The following is a 19,837-nucleotide window of genomic DNA, read 5'->3' on the forward strand; positions in this document are numbered from 1 at the left end:
CAGCGTTGGCCAAGACGCATCTTTAATGAGGGTGAACCTTGAACCGTGGCTCCTCACTGGATTCAGGGCTGGCTGAGATGTGCCAGGACACCTCTTTGGTGAGGGTCAACCCTGATGAGGGTCAACCTTGAACCGTGGCTCCTTACTGGATGCAGGGTTGGCCAAGATGTGTTGGGACACGTCTTTGGTGAGGGTGAACCTTGAACCGTGGCTCCTCACTGGATGCAGGGTTGGCCAAGACGTGTCTTTGGTGAGGGTCAACCTTGAACCGTGGCTTCTTACTGGATGCAGGGTTGGCTGACACATGCCGGGACGCGTCTTTGATGAGGGTCAACCTTGAACCGTGGCTCCTTACTGGATGCAGCGTTGGCTAAGACGCGTCTTTAATGAGGGTCAACCTTGAACCGTGGCTCCTCACTGGATTCAGGGCTGGCCAAGACGTGCCAGGACACATCTTTGGTGAGGGTCAACCTTGAACCGTGGCTCCTCGCTGGATGCAGGGTTGGCCAAGACGCGTCTTTGATGAGGGTCAACCTTGAACCATGGCTCCTCGCTGGATGCAGCGTTGGCCAAGACGCGTCTTTGGTGAGCGTCAACCTGGAACCGTGGCTCCTCGCTGGATGCAGCGTTGGCCAAGACGCGTCTTTGGTGAGCGTCAACCTGGAACCGTGGCTCCTCGCTGGATGCAGGACGCGGGGTTGGCTGAGGACAGTCGAAAATCACCGAGCCACGGCTTATCCTTCCCCTTGCCCGTTTTTTCGGCATTTCCTCCTGGTTGACTCTCACCCTTTTCTCCTTCTCTCCATCCTTGCCTTCGTTCTCGGCCACCTCCAGCTCCTCCGGACAAACCCCGTGACCATCCCCAGCCCCTCGCCGATCCCGAGGGCGGGACGGTGACCCCGTGCCGGTCATCGTGGCCGATCCTCGACCACCCCCCCATTTCTCTCGGTCCCTCCAGAAGGAGAGGAGATGAGCTCACCGCCTTCTCCTCTTCCTCCCCAGGGGCCTCCCAGTTCCTCCCAGTCCAACCCCAGAAGACCCTGTGGAACCTCCCAGGTCGGTACCTCGGGGGCAGGGAGCCGCTGCTCAAGCGGGTCCTTCCAGTTCTCTGGAAATCCCAGTCGAAGCCAAGCCCGTCACTGGGTTGGACTGGTTTGGGTTGGGTTGGGCTGACTCAGCCCCCCTCCTGGATCGTCTCGACTTGCCCTGGGCCCATCGTTACCCAATCAGCTCCGGGTTCATTAAGAGGCCTCTTAATGAGCTCAGGTGTTAATTGAGCTCCAGGCAACTCGTCAAGGTCGTAATTACGTGGCCGTAATTAACCCCGGGCTGTCCCAGCTTGCACCGAGCTCCCATGATGCTTTGCGTTGGGAAGACTTGGGTGGGGGCGGGGAGCCTGGCTCGAGATTAATTGGGGGGGCGGGATTAATTGGGGAGGGGCTCAGTACATACTGGAGGGACTCAAACTGGTCCCAGTCCCCCCCTGCGTGGCTTGTCCAGTTGGAACGCAAGCCGCTGTTCCCAGTTCCTCCCATTTGCCCCAGTGCCCCCAGTCGCCCCCACTGTCCTCCACGTGCCCCCCCCCCCCCCAGATTCTCCCAGTTACCCCCAGTTACCCCCAGGATGCCCCACAACCCACCGTTCCCAGTTCCTCCCCTTTACCCCGATGCTCCCAGTTGCCCCCAGTTCCTCCCAATGGCCCCCTCCCCCATCCCAGCACTCCTCCCCGTTGCACCCAGTGCTCCCAGTATGCCCCACAAGCCAACGTTCCCAGTCCCTCTCATTTGCCCCGTTGCCCCCAGTTCCCCCCACTGCCCTCAATGTCCCCCACACCCCAGTGCTCCCAGTTGCCCCCAGTGCTCCCAGTTGCCCCCCCTCCCTGCCCTTCCCAATACCCCAGTGCTCCCAGTCCTCCCCAGCTCCCCCCAGTGACGGATGTGGGTCCCTGCCCCACCTCGTCAGGGGGGTGCCCCCCCCCCAGGGAGAAAGGGGGGGGATTTTCTATAGGTGCTACCCCCCTATAGATGTGTGGAGCAGGAGGTATATAGGGGCCCTGGGGGGGTATTTAGGGGCCTGGGGGGGGCTATAGGGGGTATTTAGGGTCTGGGGGGGGGCTGTAGGGGATCCCAGGGGGCATTTAGAGCCTCGTTGGGGGGCTATAGGGGGTATTTATGGGGTTGGAGGGGCTATAGGGGATCCCAGGGGGTATTTAGGAGTTGGTGGGGGGGCTATTGAGGGGCTCAGGGGGGGCTATAGGGGATCCCAGGGCTATTTAGGGGCCTGGGGTGGGCTATAGGGGGTATTTAGGGGATCTGGGGGGGCTATAGGGGATCCCAGGGGGTATTTAGGGCCTGTGGGGGGGCTGTAGGGGGTATTTAAGGGCTTGGGGGGGCTATAGGGGATCCCAGGGGGTATTTAGGGCCTGTGGGGGGGCTGTAGGGGGTATTTAAGGGCTTGGGGGGGCTATAGGGGATCCCAGGGGGTATTTAGGGGTTGGTGGGGGGGCTATAGGCAGTATTTAGGGGCTTGGGGGGGCTACAGGGGATCCCAGGGGGCATTTAGAGCCTCGTGGGGGGGCTATAGGGGGTATGTAGGGGCTCAGGGGGGCTATAGGGGATCCCAGGGGGTATTTAGGGGGCTGTGGGGGGGTTATAGGGGGTATTTAGGGGCTCTGGGGGGCTATAGGGGATCCCAGGGGGTATTTAGGGGCCTGTGGGGGGGCTACAGGGGGTATTTAGGGGCTTGGGGGGGCTATAGGGGATCCCAGGGGGTATTTAGGGCCTGTGGGGGGGTATAGAAGATCCCAAGAGGTATTTAAGAGCCTGGGGGGGTATTTAGGGGCTTGGGGGGGGCTACAGGGGGTATTTAGGGGCTCGGGGGGCTATAGGGTGTCCCCATAGGTATTTAGAGGCACCACTGGACCCTATAGGGACCCCTGAGTGCTATAGGGACCCCCCCAGCACTACAGACACCCCCAGACCTTATAGGGGTTTTTCCCAGGTGCCCAACAGATCTTTGGGTGCTATAGGGTGACCCCCCCCCTCCAGATACCATAGGGACCCTCCCAGGCCCTATAGGGACCCCCCAGGATATAGGATGTCACCCCCCACCTGCAGCTCCCCTATATCCTATAAGGTGTCCCCCCCAGTCCCTATAGGTCCTCTATAACCTATAGCCCCCCCCCCCCCCCAGTTCCTACAACTCCCCTAGATCCTATAGGGACCCCCCCCCCCCCCAGTCCCTATACCCTATAGGAGGCCCCCCCGGTCCCTATAGCACCCTATACAGCCCCTCCCGGTCCCTATACCCCCCCTATACCCTATAGATCCCCCCCGGCCCCTATATCCCCCCTATACAGCCCCACCCCCAGCCCCATACCCTCCCCCAGGCCCTATACCCTATAGATCCCCCCCCCGGCCCCTATAACCCCCCTATACAGCCCCCCCAGCCCCATACCCCCCCTATACCCTATAGATCCCCCCCCGCTCCCTATAGCCCCCTATACAGCCCCCCCCGGTCCCTATACCCACCCTATACCCTATAGATTCCCCCCCCAGCCCCTCTACTCTATAGATTCCCCCCCCCCGGCCCCTATACAGCCCCTCCCAGCCCCATACCCCCCCTCCACCCTATAGACACCCCCCCCCGCTCCCTATAGCCCCCTATACAGCCCCCTCCCGGTCCCTATACCCCTCCTATACCCTATAGATCTGCCCCCCCCCCAGCCCCATACCCCCTCTTCTACCCTATAGATCCCCCCCCGGCCCCTATGGCCCCGTCCCCATCCCCTATACCCCCCCCATCCCCTATAGGACCCCCCCCAGCCCCTATAGCCGGAGCAGTGAGGGGACCCGCGGGTGCTGCTGTCACCAGTTTATTCACCGCCCCCCCCCCCAGTTCCCCCCCCCCCCGCTGTGGGGGGGGGGCAGCACCCATGGGTGGCCCGGGGGGGGGGCAGCACCCATGGAGGGGGGGGGGCACCGTCTTTGGTACAATTAATTAAAATTTTGACTAAAAATCCACCGGGGGGTGGCACCCCCACCCATGGGTGCCCCCCCCCCCATGGGTGTCCCCCTCCCCACCCATGGGTGCCCCCCCCACCAGGGTAAAGGGGGGTGGGTGCCCCCCCCTAAAGAGGTGGGTGACCCCCCCCAAGGGGCAGCAGCCCCCTCAAAATGGGTGGGTGCCCCCCCAAGGGGCAGCAGCCCCCCCAAAATAGGTGGGTGCCCCCCCCAAGAGGCAACAGCCCCCCCCAAATGGGTGGGTGCCGCCCCAAAATAGGCAGGTGCCCCCCCCAAGAGGCAAAAGCCCCCCCCAAAAGGGTGGGTGCCCCCCCAAGAGGCAGCAGCCCCCCCAAAATGGGTGGACACCCCCTCAAAATGGGTGGGTGCCCCCCCCCAAGAGGCAACAACCCCCCCCCCAAAACCGGTGGGTGCCCCCCCGAAATGGGTGGACGCCCCCTCAAAATGGGTGGGTGCCCCCCCCAAAACGGGTGGACGCCCCCTCAAAATGGGTGGGTTCCCTCCTAAAATGGGTGGACACTCCCTCAAATGGGTGGGTGCCCCCCCAAATGGGTGGGTGCCCCCCCCCAAGAGGCAGCAGCCCCCCCCCCCCCAGCCCCCCAATTTTGGGCCAATCCCCCCCCGCTCCCCCTTCCCCCGCTTCCTACCCCCCCCATAATAATTATTAATAATTAATAATAACAATAATAATAATAATAAAGCGCCGCAGAATTGGGGGGGGGACACACACACGACGGGGGGGGGGGGGGCCGTCAAGAGCTGGCGGCGGTACTTTGGGGGACGCAGACCCCCAAAATGGCCGAGTCCTCGTGATCGGGGCGCCCCCTTAAATGGGGACCCCCGTAGGGGGGGTGGGGACCTTCGTGGGGGTGTCCCCCCCCCCCCTGTCGTCGTTGTCGTCCCCCCCCCTCCTCCTCCTCCTCCTCCTCCTCCTCCTCCTCCGGTGCCCCCCCCTCGAGTCCGGAATGCCGAAGAAAAGGGGTGACAGTCCGGGTGGTGCCGAGGGGGGGGCGGTGGGGGCGGAGGGGGGGGGGGAGGTAAAGGAGGAGGAAGAGGAGGAGGAGGAGGAGGAGGAGGCGGAGGGGGGGGGGCCCCCGAAATCCATCCTTTCGTTGGAAGGGACCCCCCCGCCGGCACCGCCTGCCCCTGAGGGGGGGGCCGTCGACGGGTGGTGCTGGTGGTGCTGGTGGTGCTGGTGGTGCTGGTGATGGTGGTGATGGTGGTGGTGGTGGTGGTGGGGGGGCGGGGGGGGGGCGTGGGAAAGGCGGGGGGGCGCCCCCCCTTTCTCCTCCTCCTCCTCCTCCTCCAGGTAGAATTTGGGGGGGTTTAGGGGGTCCCAAGGGGTTGAAGGCGTCGGTGACGGTGACGGGGGGGACGGCCGGGTCGCCGCCGGGCCAAGGTCGGGGCGGTTGCGCTGGGGGGGCCTGGGGGGGGGGTGGAGAGAGAGAGAGAGAAAAAAAAGAGTTAGAGGGGGGGGGACACGTGGTGGTGGTGTCCCCAAGGTCCCCTTGGCGTGGTCATGGGGTCCCCAAGGTCCTTGAGTCATGGTCGTGGGGTCACCAAGGTCCTCGTGTCATGGTCGTGGGGTCACCAAGGTCCTCACGTCATGGTCGTGGGGTCACCAAGGTCCTCGTGTCATGGTCGTGGGGTCACCAAGGTCCTCACGCCATGGTCATGGGGTCACCAAGGTCCTTGAGTCATGGTCGTGGGGTCACCAAGATCCTCACGTCATGGTCGTGGGGTCACCAAGGTCCTTGAGTCATGGTCGTGGGGTCACCAAGGTCCTCACGCCATGGTCGTGGGGTCACCAAGGTCCTTGAGTCATGGTCGTGGGGTCACCAAGATCCTCACGTCATGGTCGTGGGGTCACCAAGGTCCTTGAGTCATGGTCGTGGGGTCACCAAGATCCTCACGTCATGGTCGTGGGGTCACCAAGGTCCTCGTGTCATGGTCGTGGGGTCACCAAGGTCCTCACGCCATGGTCGTGGGGTCACCAAGGTCCTCGTGTCATGGTCGTGGGGTCACCAAGGTCCTCACGTCATGGTCGTGGGGTCACCAAGGTCCTCGTGTCATGGTCGTGGGGTCACCAAGGTCCTCACGCCATGGTCGTGGGGTCACCAAGGTCCTTGAGTCATGGTCGTGGGGTCACCAAGATCCTCACGTCATGGTCGTGGGGTCACCAAGATCCCCTTGGCATAGTCATGGGGTCCTCAAGGTCCCCAAGTCATGGCCATGGTGTCCCCAAGGTCCTCGTGTCATGGTCATGGGGTCCCCAAGATCCTCACCTCATGGTCATGGGGTCTCCAAGGTCCCCTTGGCACGGTCATGGGGTCCTCAAGGTCCCCACGTCATGGTCGTGGGGTCACCAAGGTCCTCGTGTCATGGTTGTGGTGTCCCCAAGATCCCCATGGCATGGCCATGGTGTCCCCAAGGTGCCCACGTCATGGCCATGGGGTCCCCATGGTCCTCACGTCATGGGCGTGGTGTCCCCAAGGTCCCCACGTCATTGTCATGGTGTCCCCAAGATCCCCATGGCAAGGCCATGGTGTCCCCAAGGTCCCCTTGGCATGGCCATGGTGTCCCCAACATCCTCACATCATGGCCATGGTGTCCCCAAGGTGCCCATGTCATGGTCGTGGTGTCCCCAAGGTCCTCAAGTCATAGTTGTGGTGTCCCCAAGGTCCCCACCTCATGGTCATGGGGTCACCAAGATCCTCTTGGCATAGCCATGGGGTCCTCAAGGTCCCCAGGTCATGGCCATGGTGTCCCCAAGGTCCTCACGTCATGGTCGTGGTGTCCCCAAGGTGCCCACGTCATGGTCGTGGTGTCCCCAAGGTGCTCATGTCATGGCCATGGGGTCCCCAAGGTGCCCATGGCATGGCCATGGGGTCCTCACGTCATGGTCATGGGATCCCCAAGGTCCCCATGGCATGGCCATGGTGTCCCCAAGGTGCCCATGTCATGGTCGTGGTGTCCCCAAGGTCCTCACGTCATGGCCATGGTGTCCCCAATGTCCCCTTGGCATGGCCATAGTGTCCCCAACGTCCTCACATCATGGCCATGGTGTCCCCAAGGTGCCCACGTCATGGTCATGGTGTCCCCAAGGTGCTCGTGTCATGGTCATGGGGTCCCCAAGGTGCCCATGGCATGGCCATGGGGCCCTCACGTCATGGCCATGGGATCCCCAATGTCCCCTTGGCATGGTCATGGGGTGCCCAAGGTCCTCACGTCATGGCCATGGGGTCCCCAAGGTCCTCACGTCATGGTCGTAGTGTCCCCAAGGTCCCCACCTCATGGTCACGGGGTCTCCAGTGTTCCCTTGGCATGGCCATGGGGTCCCCAAGGTCCTCATGTCATAGACATGGTGTCCCCAACGTGCCCATGGCATGTCCATGAGGTTCCCAAGGTCCCCACCTCATGGTCGTGGTGTCCACAATGCCCTCGCGTCATGGCCATGGGGTCCCCAAGGTCCCCACGTCATGGCCGTGAGGTCCCTGAGGTCCCAATCTTCTGCCCATGGGGTCCCCATGTGCCCTGCGTGGGTGGCATATGACTATGGGGTCCCCAAGACCCCTGCCTTGTGGTCATGGTGTCCCCAAAGTCCCCGTCTCATGGCCAGCAGAACTTGGTGTCCCCAAGGTCCATGCCACCTTCCCGGTGTCACTAGAGGGATCTTGAAGGTCCCCAAGGTCCATGTCTCCCACCCGCTGTGACCACGGGTGCATCCAAGGCCCATGTCACCTTCCTGATGTCACTAGAAGGTTCCTGAAGGTCCCCAAGGTCCTTGTCACCTTCCTGGTGTCACTAGAGGGATCCTGAAGGTCCCCAAGGTCCATGTCTCCCACCCGCTGTGACCACGGGTGCACCCAAGGCCCATGTCACCTTCCTGGTGTCACTAGAAGGTTCCTGAAGGTCCCCAAGGTCCTTGTCACCTTCCTGGTGACACTAGACGGGTCCTGAGTGTCCCCAATGTCCACATCACCCTCCTGGTGTCACTAGAGGGTTCCTGAGGGTCCCCAAAGTCCATGTCACCCATCCACTGTGACCAGGGGTGTCCCCAAGGTCCATGTCTCCCACCCGGTGTCACTAGAGAGATCCTGAAGGTCCCCAAGGTCCATGTCTCCCACCCGCTGTGACCATGGGTGTCCCCAAGGCCCATGTCACCTTCTTGGTGACACTAGAGGGATCCTGAGTGTCCCCAATGTCCATGTCACCCTCCTGGTGCCACCAGAAGGTTCCTGAAGGTCCCTAAGGTCCGTGTCACCCTCCTTGTGCCACCAGAAGGTTCCTGAAGGTCCCCAAGGTCCATGTCACCTTCCTGGTGTCACTAGAGGGATCCTGAAGGTCCCCAAGGTCCATGTCACCCTCCTGGTGTCACTAGAAGGTTCCTGAAGGTGCCCAAGGTCCATGTCTCCCACCCACTGTGACCAGGGGTGTCCCCAAGGTCCATGTCACCTTCCCGGTGTCACTAGAGGGTTCCTGAAGGTCCCCAAGGTCCATATCACCCACCCACTGTGACCAGGGGTGTCTCCAAGGTCCATGTCACCTTCCTGGTGTCACTAGAGGGATCCTGAAGGTCCCCAAGGTCCATGTCACCCTCCTGGTGTCACTAGAAGGTTCCTGAAGGTGCCCAAGGTCCATGTCTCCCACCCACTGTGACCAGGGGTGTCCCCAAGGTCCATGTCACCTTCCCGGTGTCACTAGAGGGTTCCTGAAGGTCCCCAAGGTCCATATCACCCACCCACTGTGACCAGGGGTGTCTCCAAGGTCCATGTCACCTTCCTGGTGTCACTAGAGGGATCCTGAAGGTCCCCAAGGTCCATGTCACCCTCCTGGTGTCACTAGAAGGTTCCTGAAGGTGCCCAAGGTCCATGTCTCCCACCCACTGTGACCAGGGGTGTCCCCAAGGTCCATGTCACCTTCCCGGTGTCACTAGAGGGTTCCTGAAGGTCCCCAAGGTCCATATCACCCACCCACTGTGACCAGGGGTGTCTCCAAGGTCCATGTCACCTTCCTGGTGTCACTAGAGGGATCCTGAAGGTCCCCAAGGTCCATGTCACCCTCCTGGTGTCACTAGAAGGTTCCTGAAGGTGCCCAAGGTCCATGTCTCCCACCCACTGTGACCAGGGGTGTCCCCAAGGTCCATGTCACCTTCCCGGTGTCACTAGAGGGTTCCTGAAGGTCCCCAAGGTCCATATCACCCACCCACTGTGACCAGGGGTGTCTCCAAGGTCCATGTCACCTTCCTGGTGTCACTAGAGGGATCCTGAAGGTCCCCAAGGTCCATGTCACCCTCCTGGTGTCACTAGAAGGTTCCTGAAGGTGCCCAAGGTCCATGTCTCCCACCCACTGTGACCAGGGGTGTCCCCAAGGTCCATGTCACCTTCCCGGTGTCACTAGAGGGTTCCTGAAGGTCCCCAAGGTCCATATCACCCACCCACTGTGACCAGGGGTGTCTCCAAGGTCCATGTCACCTTCCTGGTGTCACTAGAGGGATCCTGAAGGTCCCCAAGGTCCATGTCACCCTCCTGGTGTCACTAGAAGGTTCCTGAAGGTCCCCAAGGTCCTTGTCACCTTTCTGGTGACAGTAGACGGGTCCTGAGTGTCCCCAATGTCCACATCACCCTCCTGGTGTCACTAGAGGGTTCCTGAGAGTCCCTAAAGTCCATGTCACCCATCCACTGTGACCAGGGGTGTCCCCAAGGTCCATGTCACCTTCCTGGTGTCACTAGAGGGATCCTGAAGGTCCCCAAGGTCCATGTCACCCTCCTGGTGTCACTAGAGGGATCCTGAAGGTCCCCAAGGTCCATGTCACCCTCCTGGTGTCACTAGAGGGATCCTGAGGGTCCTCAACACCCACATCACCTTCCCAGTGTCACTAGAGAGATCCTAAAGGTCCCCAAGGTCCACATCTCCCACCCAGTATGACCAGGACGTCCCCAAGGTCCGTATCTCCCACCCGCCCTGGCCGGGTTGTCCCCGGTGGTGGGTGGTGGCACCCATGGGTGCCACCGGCGTTACCTGGGGGCTCTGCATCTCGTAGTCGGTGTGGGTGGGGGCCGCGGTCCCGTAGTAGCGGTTGCTGTAGCGGTAACTGCGGTTGTCGTTGGAAGAGCCGCTGGAGCCACCTGCCCGGGGGACAAGGAGGACATCAGCGGCGGTGGGGTGGGACGAAGATGTCCCCAAGGGGACGGGGTGATCCGGGGAGATGTCACCAAGGAGGAGATGGAGCTGGGAGGGCTGGGGTTGGGGAAGGGGATGGAGAAGTCCGGTGGGGTTTCAAGGAACGGTGGTGGCCCCAGGAGATGTCACCGATTGTGGAGGGACAGGGATGGGACAGGATGAGGTGTCGTGGTGGCCTGGGGAGCCACCACCCATCGGGAGATGGATCCCAGTGGGACAGGGATGGGAGAGAAATGGGTGTCGTGGTCTGAGGAGCCACCACCCATCAGGACATGGATCCTGGTGGGACAAGGACAGGGACGGGACAGAACTGGGTGTCATGGTGATTTGAGGAGCCACCACCCATCGGGACATGGATCCTGGTGGGACAGGGATGGGACAGAACTGGGAGTTGTGGTGGCCTGAGGAACCACCACCCATCAGGACACGGATCCTGGTGGGACAGGGATGGGACAGAAACGGGTGTCGTGGTGGCCTGGGGAGCCACCACCCATCAGGACACGGATCCTGGTGGGACAAGGACAGGGATGGGACAGGACCAAGAGGTTGTGGTGGGTCACCAGGCCACCACCCATCAGGACATGGATCCCGGTGGGACAGGGATGGGACAGGAGAAGACCAGTAGCTTGTGGTGACCTGAGGAGCCACCACCCATCAGGACATGGATCCTGGTGGGACAAGGACAGGGACGGGACAGAACTGGGTGTCATGGCGACCCGAGGAGCCACCACCCATCGGGAGATGGATCCTGGTGGGACAAGGATGGGACAGAACTGGGTGTCGTGGTGGCCTGAGGGACCACCACCCATCAGGACACGGATCCTGGTGGGACAAGGACAGGGATGGGACAGGACCAAGAGGTTGTGGTGGCCTGAGGAGCCACCACCCATCAGGACACGGATCCTGGTGGGACAGGGATGGGACAGAACTGGGAGTCGTGGTGACCTGAGAAGCCACCACCCATCAGGACAGGGATCCTCGTGGGACTGGGACAGGGATGGGACAGAACTGGGTGTCGTGGTGACCTGAGGAGCCACCACCCATCAGGAGATGGGTCCCGGTGGGACAAGGATGGGACAGAACTGGGTGTCATGGTGATTTGAGGAGCCACCACCCATCAGGACACGGATCCTGGTGGGACAAGGACAGGGATGGGACAGAACTGGGTGTCGTGGTGACCTGAGGAGCCACCACCCATCAGGAGATGGGTCCCGGTGGGACAAGGATGGGACAGAACTGGGTGTCATGGTGATTTGAGGAGCCACCACCCATCAGGACAGGGATCCTGGTGGGACAAGGACAGGGATGGGACAGAACTGGGTGTCGTGGTGACCTGAGGAGCCACCACCCATCAGGAGATGGGTCCCGGTGGGACAAGGATGGGACAGAACTGGGTGTCATGGTGATTTGAGGAGCCACCACCCATCAGGACAGGGATCCTGGTGGGACAAGGACAGGGATGGGACAGAACTGGGTGTCGTGGTGGCCTGAGGAGCCACCACCCATCAGGACATGGATCCTGGAGGGACAAAGACAGGGATGGGACAGGACCAAGAGGTTGTGGTGGCCTGAGGAGCCACCACCCATCAGGACACGGATCCCGGTGGGACAGGGATGGGACAGAACTGGGAGTTGTGGTGACCTGAGAAGCCACCACCCATCAGGACAGGGATCCTCGTGGGACTGGGACAGGGATGGGACAGAACTGGGTGTTGTGGTGACCTGAGGAGCCACCACCCATCAGGAGATGGGTCCCGGTGGGACAAGGATGGGACAGAACTGGGTGTCATGGTGATTTGAGGAGCCACCACCCATCAGGACAGGGATCCTGGTGGGACAAGGACAGGGATGGGACAGAACTGGGTGTCGTGGTGACCTGAGGAGCCACCACCCATCAGGAGATGGGTCCCGGTGGGACAAGGATGGGACAGAACTGGGTGTCATGGTGATTTGAGGAGCCACCACCCATCAGGACACGGATCCTGGTGGGACAAGGACAGGGATGGGACAGAACTGGGTGTCGTGGTGGCCTGAGGAGCCACCACCCATCAGGACATGGATCCTGGAGGGACAAAGACAGGGATGGGACAGGACCAAGAGGTTGTGGTGGCCTGAGGAGCCACCACCCATCAGGACACGGATCCCGGTGGGACAGGGATGGGACAGAACTGGGAGTTGTGGTGACCTGAGAAGCCACCACCCATCAGGACAGGGATCCTCGTGGGACTGGGACAGGGATGGGACAGAACTGGGTGTTGTGGTGACCTGAGGAGCCACCACCCATCAGGAGATGGGTCCCGGTGGGACAAGGATGGGACAGAACTGGGTGTCATGGTGATTTGAGGAGCCACCACCCATCAGGACACGGATCCTGGTGGGACAAGGACAGGGATGGGACAGAACTGGGTGTCGTGGTGACCTGAGGAGCCACCACCCATCAGGAGATGGGTCCCGGTGGGACAAGGATGGGACAGAACTGGGTGTCATGGTGATTTGAGGAGCCACCACCCATCAGGACAGGGATCCTGGTGGGACAAGGACAGGGATGGGACAGAACTGGGTGTCGTGGTGACCTGAGGAGCCACCACCCATCAGGAGATGGGTCCCGGTGGGACAAGGATGGGACAGAACTGGGTGTCATGGTGATTTGAGGAGCCACCACCCATCAGGACACGGATCCTGGTGGGACAAGGACAGGGATGGGACAGAACTGGGTGTCGTGGTGGCCTGAGGAGCCACCACCCATCAGGACATGGATCCTGGAGGGACAAAGACAGGGATGGGACAGGACCAAGAGGTTGTGGTGGCCTGAGGAGCCACCACCCATCAGGACACGGATCCCGGTGGGACAGGGATGGGACAGAACTGGGAGTTGTGGTGACCTGAGAAGCCACCACCCATCAGGACAGGGATCCTCGTGGGACTGGGACAGGGATGGGACAGAACTGGGTGTTGTGGTGACCTGAGGAGCCACCACCCATCAGGAGATGGGTCCCGGTGGGACAAGGATGGGACAGAACTGGGTGTCATGGTGATTTGAGGAGCCACCACCCATCAGGACAGGGATCCTGGTGGGACAAGGACAGGGATGGGACAGAACTGGGTGTCGTGGTGACCTGAGGAGCCACCACCCATCAGGAGATGGGTCCCGGTGGGACAAGGATGGGACAGAACTGGGTGTCATGGTGATTTGAGGAGCCACCACCCATCAGGACACGGATCCTGGTGGGACAAGGACAGGGATGGGACAGAACTGGGTGTCGTGGTGGCCTGAGGAGCCACCACCCATCAGGACATGGATCCTGGAGGGACAAAGACAGGGATGGGACAGGACCAAGAGGTTGTGGTGGCCTGAGGAGCCACCACCCATCAGGACACGGATCCCGGTGGGACAGGGATGGGACAGAACTGGGAGTTGTGGTGACCTGAGAAGCCACCACCCATCAGGACAGGGATCCTCGTGGGACTGGGACAGGGATGGGACAGAACTGGGTGTCGTGGTGGCCTGAGGAGCCACCACCCATCAGGACATGGATCCTGGAGGGACAAAGACAGGGATGGGACAGGACCAAGAGGTTGTGGTGGCCTGAGGAGCCACCACCCATCAGGACACGGATCCCGGTGGGACAGGGATGGGACAGAACTGGGAGTTGTGGTGACCTGAGAAGCCACCACCCATCAGGACAGGGATCCTCGTGGGACTGGGACAGGGATGGGACAGAACTGGGTGTTGTGGTGACCTGAGGAGCCACCACCCATCAGGAGATGGGTCCCGGTGGGACAAGGATGGGACAGAACTGGGTGTCATGGTGATTTGAGGAGCCACCACCCATCAGGACAGGGATCCTGGTGGGACAAGGACAGGGATGGGACAGAACTGGGTGTCGTGGTGACCTGAGGAGCCACCACCCATCAGGAGATGGGTCCCGGTGGGACAAGGATGGGACAGAACTGGGTGTCATGGTGATTTGAGGAGCCACCACCCATCAGGACACGGATCCTGGTGGGACAAGGACAGGGATGGGACAGAACTGGGTGTCGTGGTGGCCTGAGGAGCCACCACCCATCAGGACATGGATCCTGGAGGGACAAAGACAGGGATGGGACAGGACCAAGAGGTTGTGGTGGCCTGAGGAGCCACCACCCATCAGGACACGGATCCCGGTGGGACAGGGATGGGACAGAACTGGGAGTTGTGGTGACCTGAGAAGCCACCACCCATCAGGACAGGGATCCTCGTGGGACTGGGACAGGGATGGGACAGAACTGGGTGTTGTGGTGACCTGAGGAGCCACCACCCATCAGGAGATGGGTCCCGGTGGGACAAGGATGGGACAGAACTGGGTGTCATGGTGATTTGAGGAGCCACCACCCATCAGGACAGGGATCCTGGAGGGACAAAGACAGGGATGGGACAGGACCAAGAGGTTGTGGTGGGTCACCAGGCCACCACCCATCAGGACACGGATCCTGGTGGGACAGAGATGGGACAGAACTGGGAGTCGTGGTGGCCTGAGGAGCCACCACCCATCACGACATGGATCCTGGTGGGACAGCGATGGATCTGGGACACAACCAAACCCCACGGTCCCATTTTGGCCCCACCACGATGACCCAGCTCTCCCAAACCCATCACCCAGAACCCCGGGAGGTGGGTGGGTGTCCCTACCCGAACTGGAGATGGAACTGGTGGTACTGGTGCTGTGACTATGCTCCATGGCGGGACTGGTGGAAGTGCTGTTACTGGTGTTGGTGCCTTCGTCGTTGGTTTTTTTGAAGAAATTGTGTTGGAGAGCGTAGAAGGGGGTGATGCGACTTCGGGGTTCGTAATCCAACATCCGTAAGACTAAATCCTTGAATTTTAAGTAGTCCGAAGGGGCGTGGCCTTGCTCCCCCGCCCGACGGCCCCCCGGCCCGCCGCTCTCCACCCCCAGCACCTCGTGGAGTCGTCGCGTTCCCGGCACCTTGTATTCCTGCGAGAAATTGGGATGGGGGGGGGGGGGGGGGGGGGGGCGGGACGACACCCACCGGTGAGGACGTTGGGTGGGTGTCGGGGACGGGGGGGTGTTGTTGGGAAGCGGGGAGGTGGGTTTGGGGGGAACCGAGGGGGTTTGGGGGGGTCCTTGGGGGTCATGGAGGGTGGGGGAAGGAGGTTTGGGGGGTCCTGGGTGGATCTCATGGGTTTGGGGGGGGCATTGGGGGGGCGATCCGACTTTTTGGGGGGTCTTGGGGGGAGATCTGGTGATTTAGGGGGGTCCCTGGGGGGAGATCTGACAATTTGGCGGGGTCCTGGGGGGATCTCATGGGTTTGGGGGAGGTCCCTGGGGGGATATCTGACTTTTTGGGGGGTCCTTGGGGGAGATCTGAGAGTTTGGGGGGTCCCTGGGGGGGAGATCTGACAGTTTGGGGGGGTCCTGGGGGGATCTCATGGGTTTGGGGGAGGTCCCTGGGGGGATATCTGACTTTTTGGGGGGTCCTGGGGGGAGATCTGGTGGTTTGGGGGGGTCCTTGGGGGTTCTGGGAGGGGGGAAAGGAGGTTTGGGGGTACCTGGGGGGAGATCTGAGGGGTTTGGGGGGTCCTGGGTGGGTCTCATGGGTTTGGGGGGGGTCCCTGGGGGGCCATCTGACTTTTTGGGGGGTCTTGGGGGGGTCCTTGGGGGTTCTGGGTGGGAAAGGAGGTTTGGGGGGTACCTGGGGGGGAGATCTGAAAGTTTGGGGGGGTCCTGGGTGGATCTCATGGGTTTGGGGGGGTCCTTGGGGGGAGATCTGAGAGTTTGGGGGGGTCCTAAGGGAGATCTGAGGGGTTTGGGGGGTCCCTAAGGTGGGTCTGAGGGGTTTGGGGGGTCCTGGGGGGAGATCTGGTGGTTTGGGGGATCCTGGGGGGAGTCCCTGAAAGTTTGGGGGGTCCTGGGGGAGATCTGAGAGTTTGGGGGGGTCCCTAAGGGGGGGTCCTTGGGGGAGATCTGAGAGTTTGGGGGGGTCCTGGGGGGAGATCCAAGGGGTTTGGGGGGTCCTGGGGGGGGTCTGAGGGGTTTGGGGGTCTCTAGGGCACGGGAAGGGGGTTTGGGTGGGCTCCTTGGAGGCTTTGATGGGATACTGGGCCATACTGGGAAGCACTGGGATGTGCTTCAGAGGCATTGGGACATACCGGGAGGCACCGAGGAGCAACTGAGGGGATCCTGGGAGGTTCTGAAGATCTACTGGGCCATACTGGGAGACCCCAAAGAGCTACCGGGCCATACTGGGAGGTCCTAAAGGGCTACTGGTCTATACTGGGAGGTCCTAAAGAGCTACCGGGTTATACTGGGATACAATTCAGAGGCACTGACACATCCTGAGAGGCACCAAGGAGGAACTGAGTAGCTCCTGGGAGGTTCTGAAGGGCTACTGGTCCATACTGGGAAGTGCTGAAGGGCTACTGGTCCATACTGGGAGACTCTGAAAGATTACTGGTATATACTGGGATACAATTTAAAACCACTGAGACATAGCAGGAAGCACCTAAGACCAACTAAGTAGTTCTTGGGAGGTTCTGAAGATCTACCGGGCTACACTGGGAGGCCCCAAAGAGCTACTGGGCCATACTGGGAGGTCCTGAAGGGCTACTGGGCTATACTGGGAGGTCCTGAAGGGCTACTGGGCCATATTGGGAGGCCCTGAAAGGCTACTGGGTCATACTGGGATACAATTCAGAGCCACTGGCACATCCTGGGAGGGACCTAGGACCAACTGCGTGGATCCTGGGAGGTCCTGAAGACCTGCTGGGCTACACTGGGATGCCCCAAAGAGCTACTGGGCCATACTGGGAGGCCCTGAAAGGCTACTGGGTCATACTGGGATACAATTCAGAGCCACTGGCACATCCTGGGAGGGACCGAGGGCCAACTGCGTGGATCCTGGGAGGTCCTGAAGATCTCCTGGTCCACACCGGGAGGTGCCAAAGACCTTACTGGTCCATACTGGGAAGGTCCCGCTCACCTTCTTGCTCTCCTTGTTTCTCTTGAGGGCCCACCCCCCTTCCGGAAGCTTCTCGAAGTATTTTCGGGCTTTGGGAGCCTGTTCCAGCATGTGGGGGGGGGGCAGCCCCAGCACCTCCACGATCCGGTTCATCTGGTCGGCCTGGGGACAGGGAGGAGACACGGTGGGGGGGACACACACGACATGACGTCACTGTTGTCACCCTTGAGGTCACCGTCGTCCCTGAGGTCACCCCCGGCCCACCAGCAATGGCCGGGATGTCCCCAAGACCCCCCCCCCATCAAGTACTCAGGGAATGGGGGAAGAGGAAAGGGGATGTGGCAGCCTTGGTGTCACCGCCGTCTTTCGTCAACGTGGCTTGGGGACACCGAGGATGTCCCCAAGGTCACCCTGACCTTGGCGTGACATCATTACGGTCCCCAAGGCCACCCCAGCGCCGCCCAAGGATGTCCCCGAGCCCACCCTGACCCTGTTGGGGACATCTCCAGGGTCCCCAAGGCCACCCTGACCCTCTCAGGGATGTCCCCAAGACCACCCTGGCCCTGTTGGGAATGTCCCCAGGGTCCCCAAGGCCACCTTGACCATGTCAGGGATGTCCCCAAGGCCACCCTGACCCTGTTGGGGACATCTCCAGGGTCCCCAAGACCACCTTGACCCTGTTGGGGACATTTCTGAGGTCCCCAAGGACACCTTGACCCTGTTGGGGACATCTCTGGGGTCCCCAAGGCCACCTTTGACCCCATCAGAGATGTCCCCAAGGCCACCCTGACCCTGTTGGGGACATCTCCAGGGTCCCCAAGGCCACCCTGGCCCTGTTGGGAATGTCCCCAGGGTCCCCAAGGCCACCTTGACCATGTCAGGGATGTCCCCAAGGCCACCCTGACCCTGTTGGGGACATCTCCAGGGTCCCCAAGACCACCTTGACCCTGTTGGGGACATTTCTGAGGTCCCCAAGGACACCTTGACCCTGTTGGGGACATCTCTGGGGTCCCCAAGGCCACCTTTGACCCCATCAGAGATGTCCCCAAGGCCACCCTGACCCTGTTGGGGACATCTCCAGGGTCCCCAAGGCCACCCTGGCCCTGTTGGGAATGTCCCCAGGGTCCCCAAGGCCACCTTGACCATGTCAGGGATGTCCCCAAGGCCACCCTGACCCTGTTGGGGACATCTCCAGGGTCCCCAAGACCACCTTGACCCTGTTGGGGACATTTCTGAGGTCCCCAAGGACACCTTGACCCTGTTGGGGACATCTCTGGGGTCCCCAAGGCCACCTTTGACCCCATCAGAGATGTCCCCAAGGCCACCCTGACCCTGTTGGGGACATCTCCAGGGTCCCCAAGGCCACCCTGGCCCTGTTGGGAATGTCCCCAGGGTCCCCAAGGCCACCTTGACCATGTCAGGGATGTCCCCAAGGCCACCCTGACCCTGTTGGGGACATCTCTGGGGTCCCCAAGGCCACCTTGACCCTGTTGGGGACATTTCTGAGGTCCCCAAGGACACCTTGACCCTGTTGGGGACATCTCTGGGGTCCCCAAGGCCACCTTTGACCCCATCAGAGATGTCCCCAAGGCCACCCTGACCCTGTTGGGGACATCTCTGGGGTCCCCGAGCCCACCCTGACCCTGTTGGGGACATCTCCGGGGTCCCCAAGGCCACCTCAGTCCTGCCCAGGACATCCTTGGTGTCCCCAAGGCCACCCTGACCCTCTCAGGGACTTTTTCGGGGCCCCCAAGGCCACCCCGACCCTGTCAGGGATGTCCCCAAAGTCCCCTCCTGCCTCCCCCAGTGAAGCCCCGCCCACTCCAAGCCCCGCCCACAAGCCACGAGGCCCCACCCCTTGCCCAAACCCCACCCCTTCCCCACAAGGCCCCGCCTTCCCTGACATAAACCACACCCACCCCAGCTCCACCTCCAGCCCCCAACCCTGCCCCGCCTGACCCCGCCTCCCCTGCCCAAGCCCCGCCTCCTTTCTCCCAGGAGACCACGCCCCCTTTGCCCAGGAAGCCCCGCCCACCCCATTGGAAACAGAGGGAACCTCTGCCAGGTGCGGCCCCGCCCCCTCCCTCAAGCCCCGCCCACCGGATTCAGTTTCCCCAGCATACGCCCCACCAAGGTCCCCCTCCCGAGCCCCACCCTCACCCCCAGGCCCCGCCCCTCGCCCCCAGACCCCGCCCACTGCCTCCACAAACCACGCCCCTTCTCCTCAAGCCCCGCCCACCACATTAACACCACATTAGCAGGTTTCCCCAGCATACACCCCCCTAGGTCCCCCCTCCCGAGCCCCCGCCCCTCACCCCCAGGCCCCGCCCCTCGCCCCCAGACCCCGCCCACTCCCCCACAGGCCCCGCCCCTTCCCCTCAAGCCCCGCCCACCACATTAACACCACTGTAGCAGGTTTCCCCAGCATACACCCCCCTAGGTCCCCCCCTCCAAAGCCCCCGCCCCTCACCCCCAGGCCCCACCCCTCGCCCCAGGCCCCGCCCACTCCCCCAACGGCCCCGCCCCTTCCCCCAAGCCCCGCCCACCTCATTAACACCACTGTAGCAGGTTTCCCCAGCATACACCCCCCCCCAGGTCCCCCCTCCCAAGCCCCCGCCCCTCACCCCAGGCCCAACCCCTCGCCCCCAGGCCCCGCCCCTTCCCCCAAGCCCCGC

At 61.9% G+C, this 19,837-nt stretch overlaps 1 protein-coding gene across 1 annotated transcript in view; it reads right to left on the bottom strand.

The window, feature by feature from the left end:
- Positions 1 to 4,753: 4,753 nt before the first annotated feature.
- Positions 4,754 to 19,837, bottom strand: part of LOC138683085 (dual specificity tyrosine-phosphorylation-regulated kinase 1B-like) — a 33,766-nt gene continuing 18,682 nt past the window's right edge. Inside the window, exons 8-11 of the mRNA XM_069774610.1 lie at positions 17,184 to 17,324; positions 14,875 to 15,178; positions 10,044 to 10,150; positions 4,754 to 5,446 (exon numbers count right to left, since the gene is read on the bottom strand). Of these exons, the coding sequence (XP_069630711.1) occupies positions 4,775 to 5,446; positions 10,044 to 10,150; positions 14,875 to 15,178; positions 17,184 to 17,324 (1,224 nt within the window). The 3' untranslated portion in view covers positions 4,754 to 4,774. The remainder of the gene's footprint in view (positions 5,447 to 10,043; positions 10,151 to 14,874; positions 15,179 to 17,183; positions 17,325 to 19,837) is intronic.

The sequence above is a fragment of the Haliaeetus albicilla genome, chromosome 31 (assembly GCF_947461875.1).
Source record: "Haliaeetus albicilla chromosome 31, bHalAlb1.1, whole genome shotgun sequence".
In the NCBI taxonomy this organism is placed as follows: Eukaryota; Metazoa; Chordata; class Aves; order Accipitriformes; family Accipitridae; genus Haliaeetus; species Haliaeetus albicilla.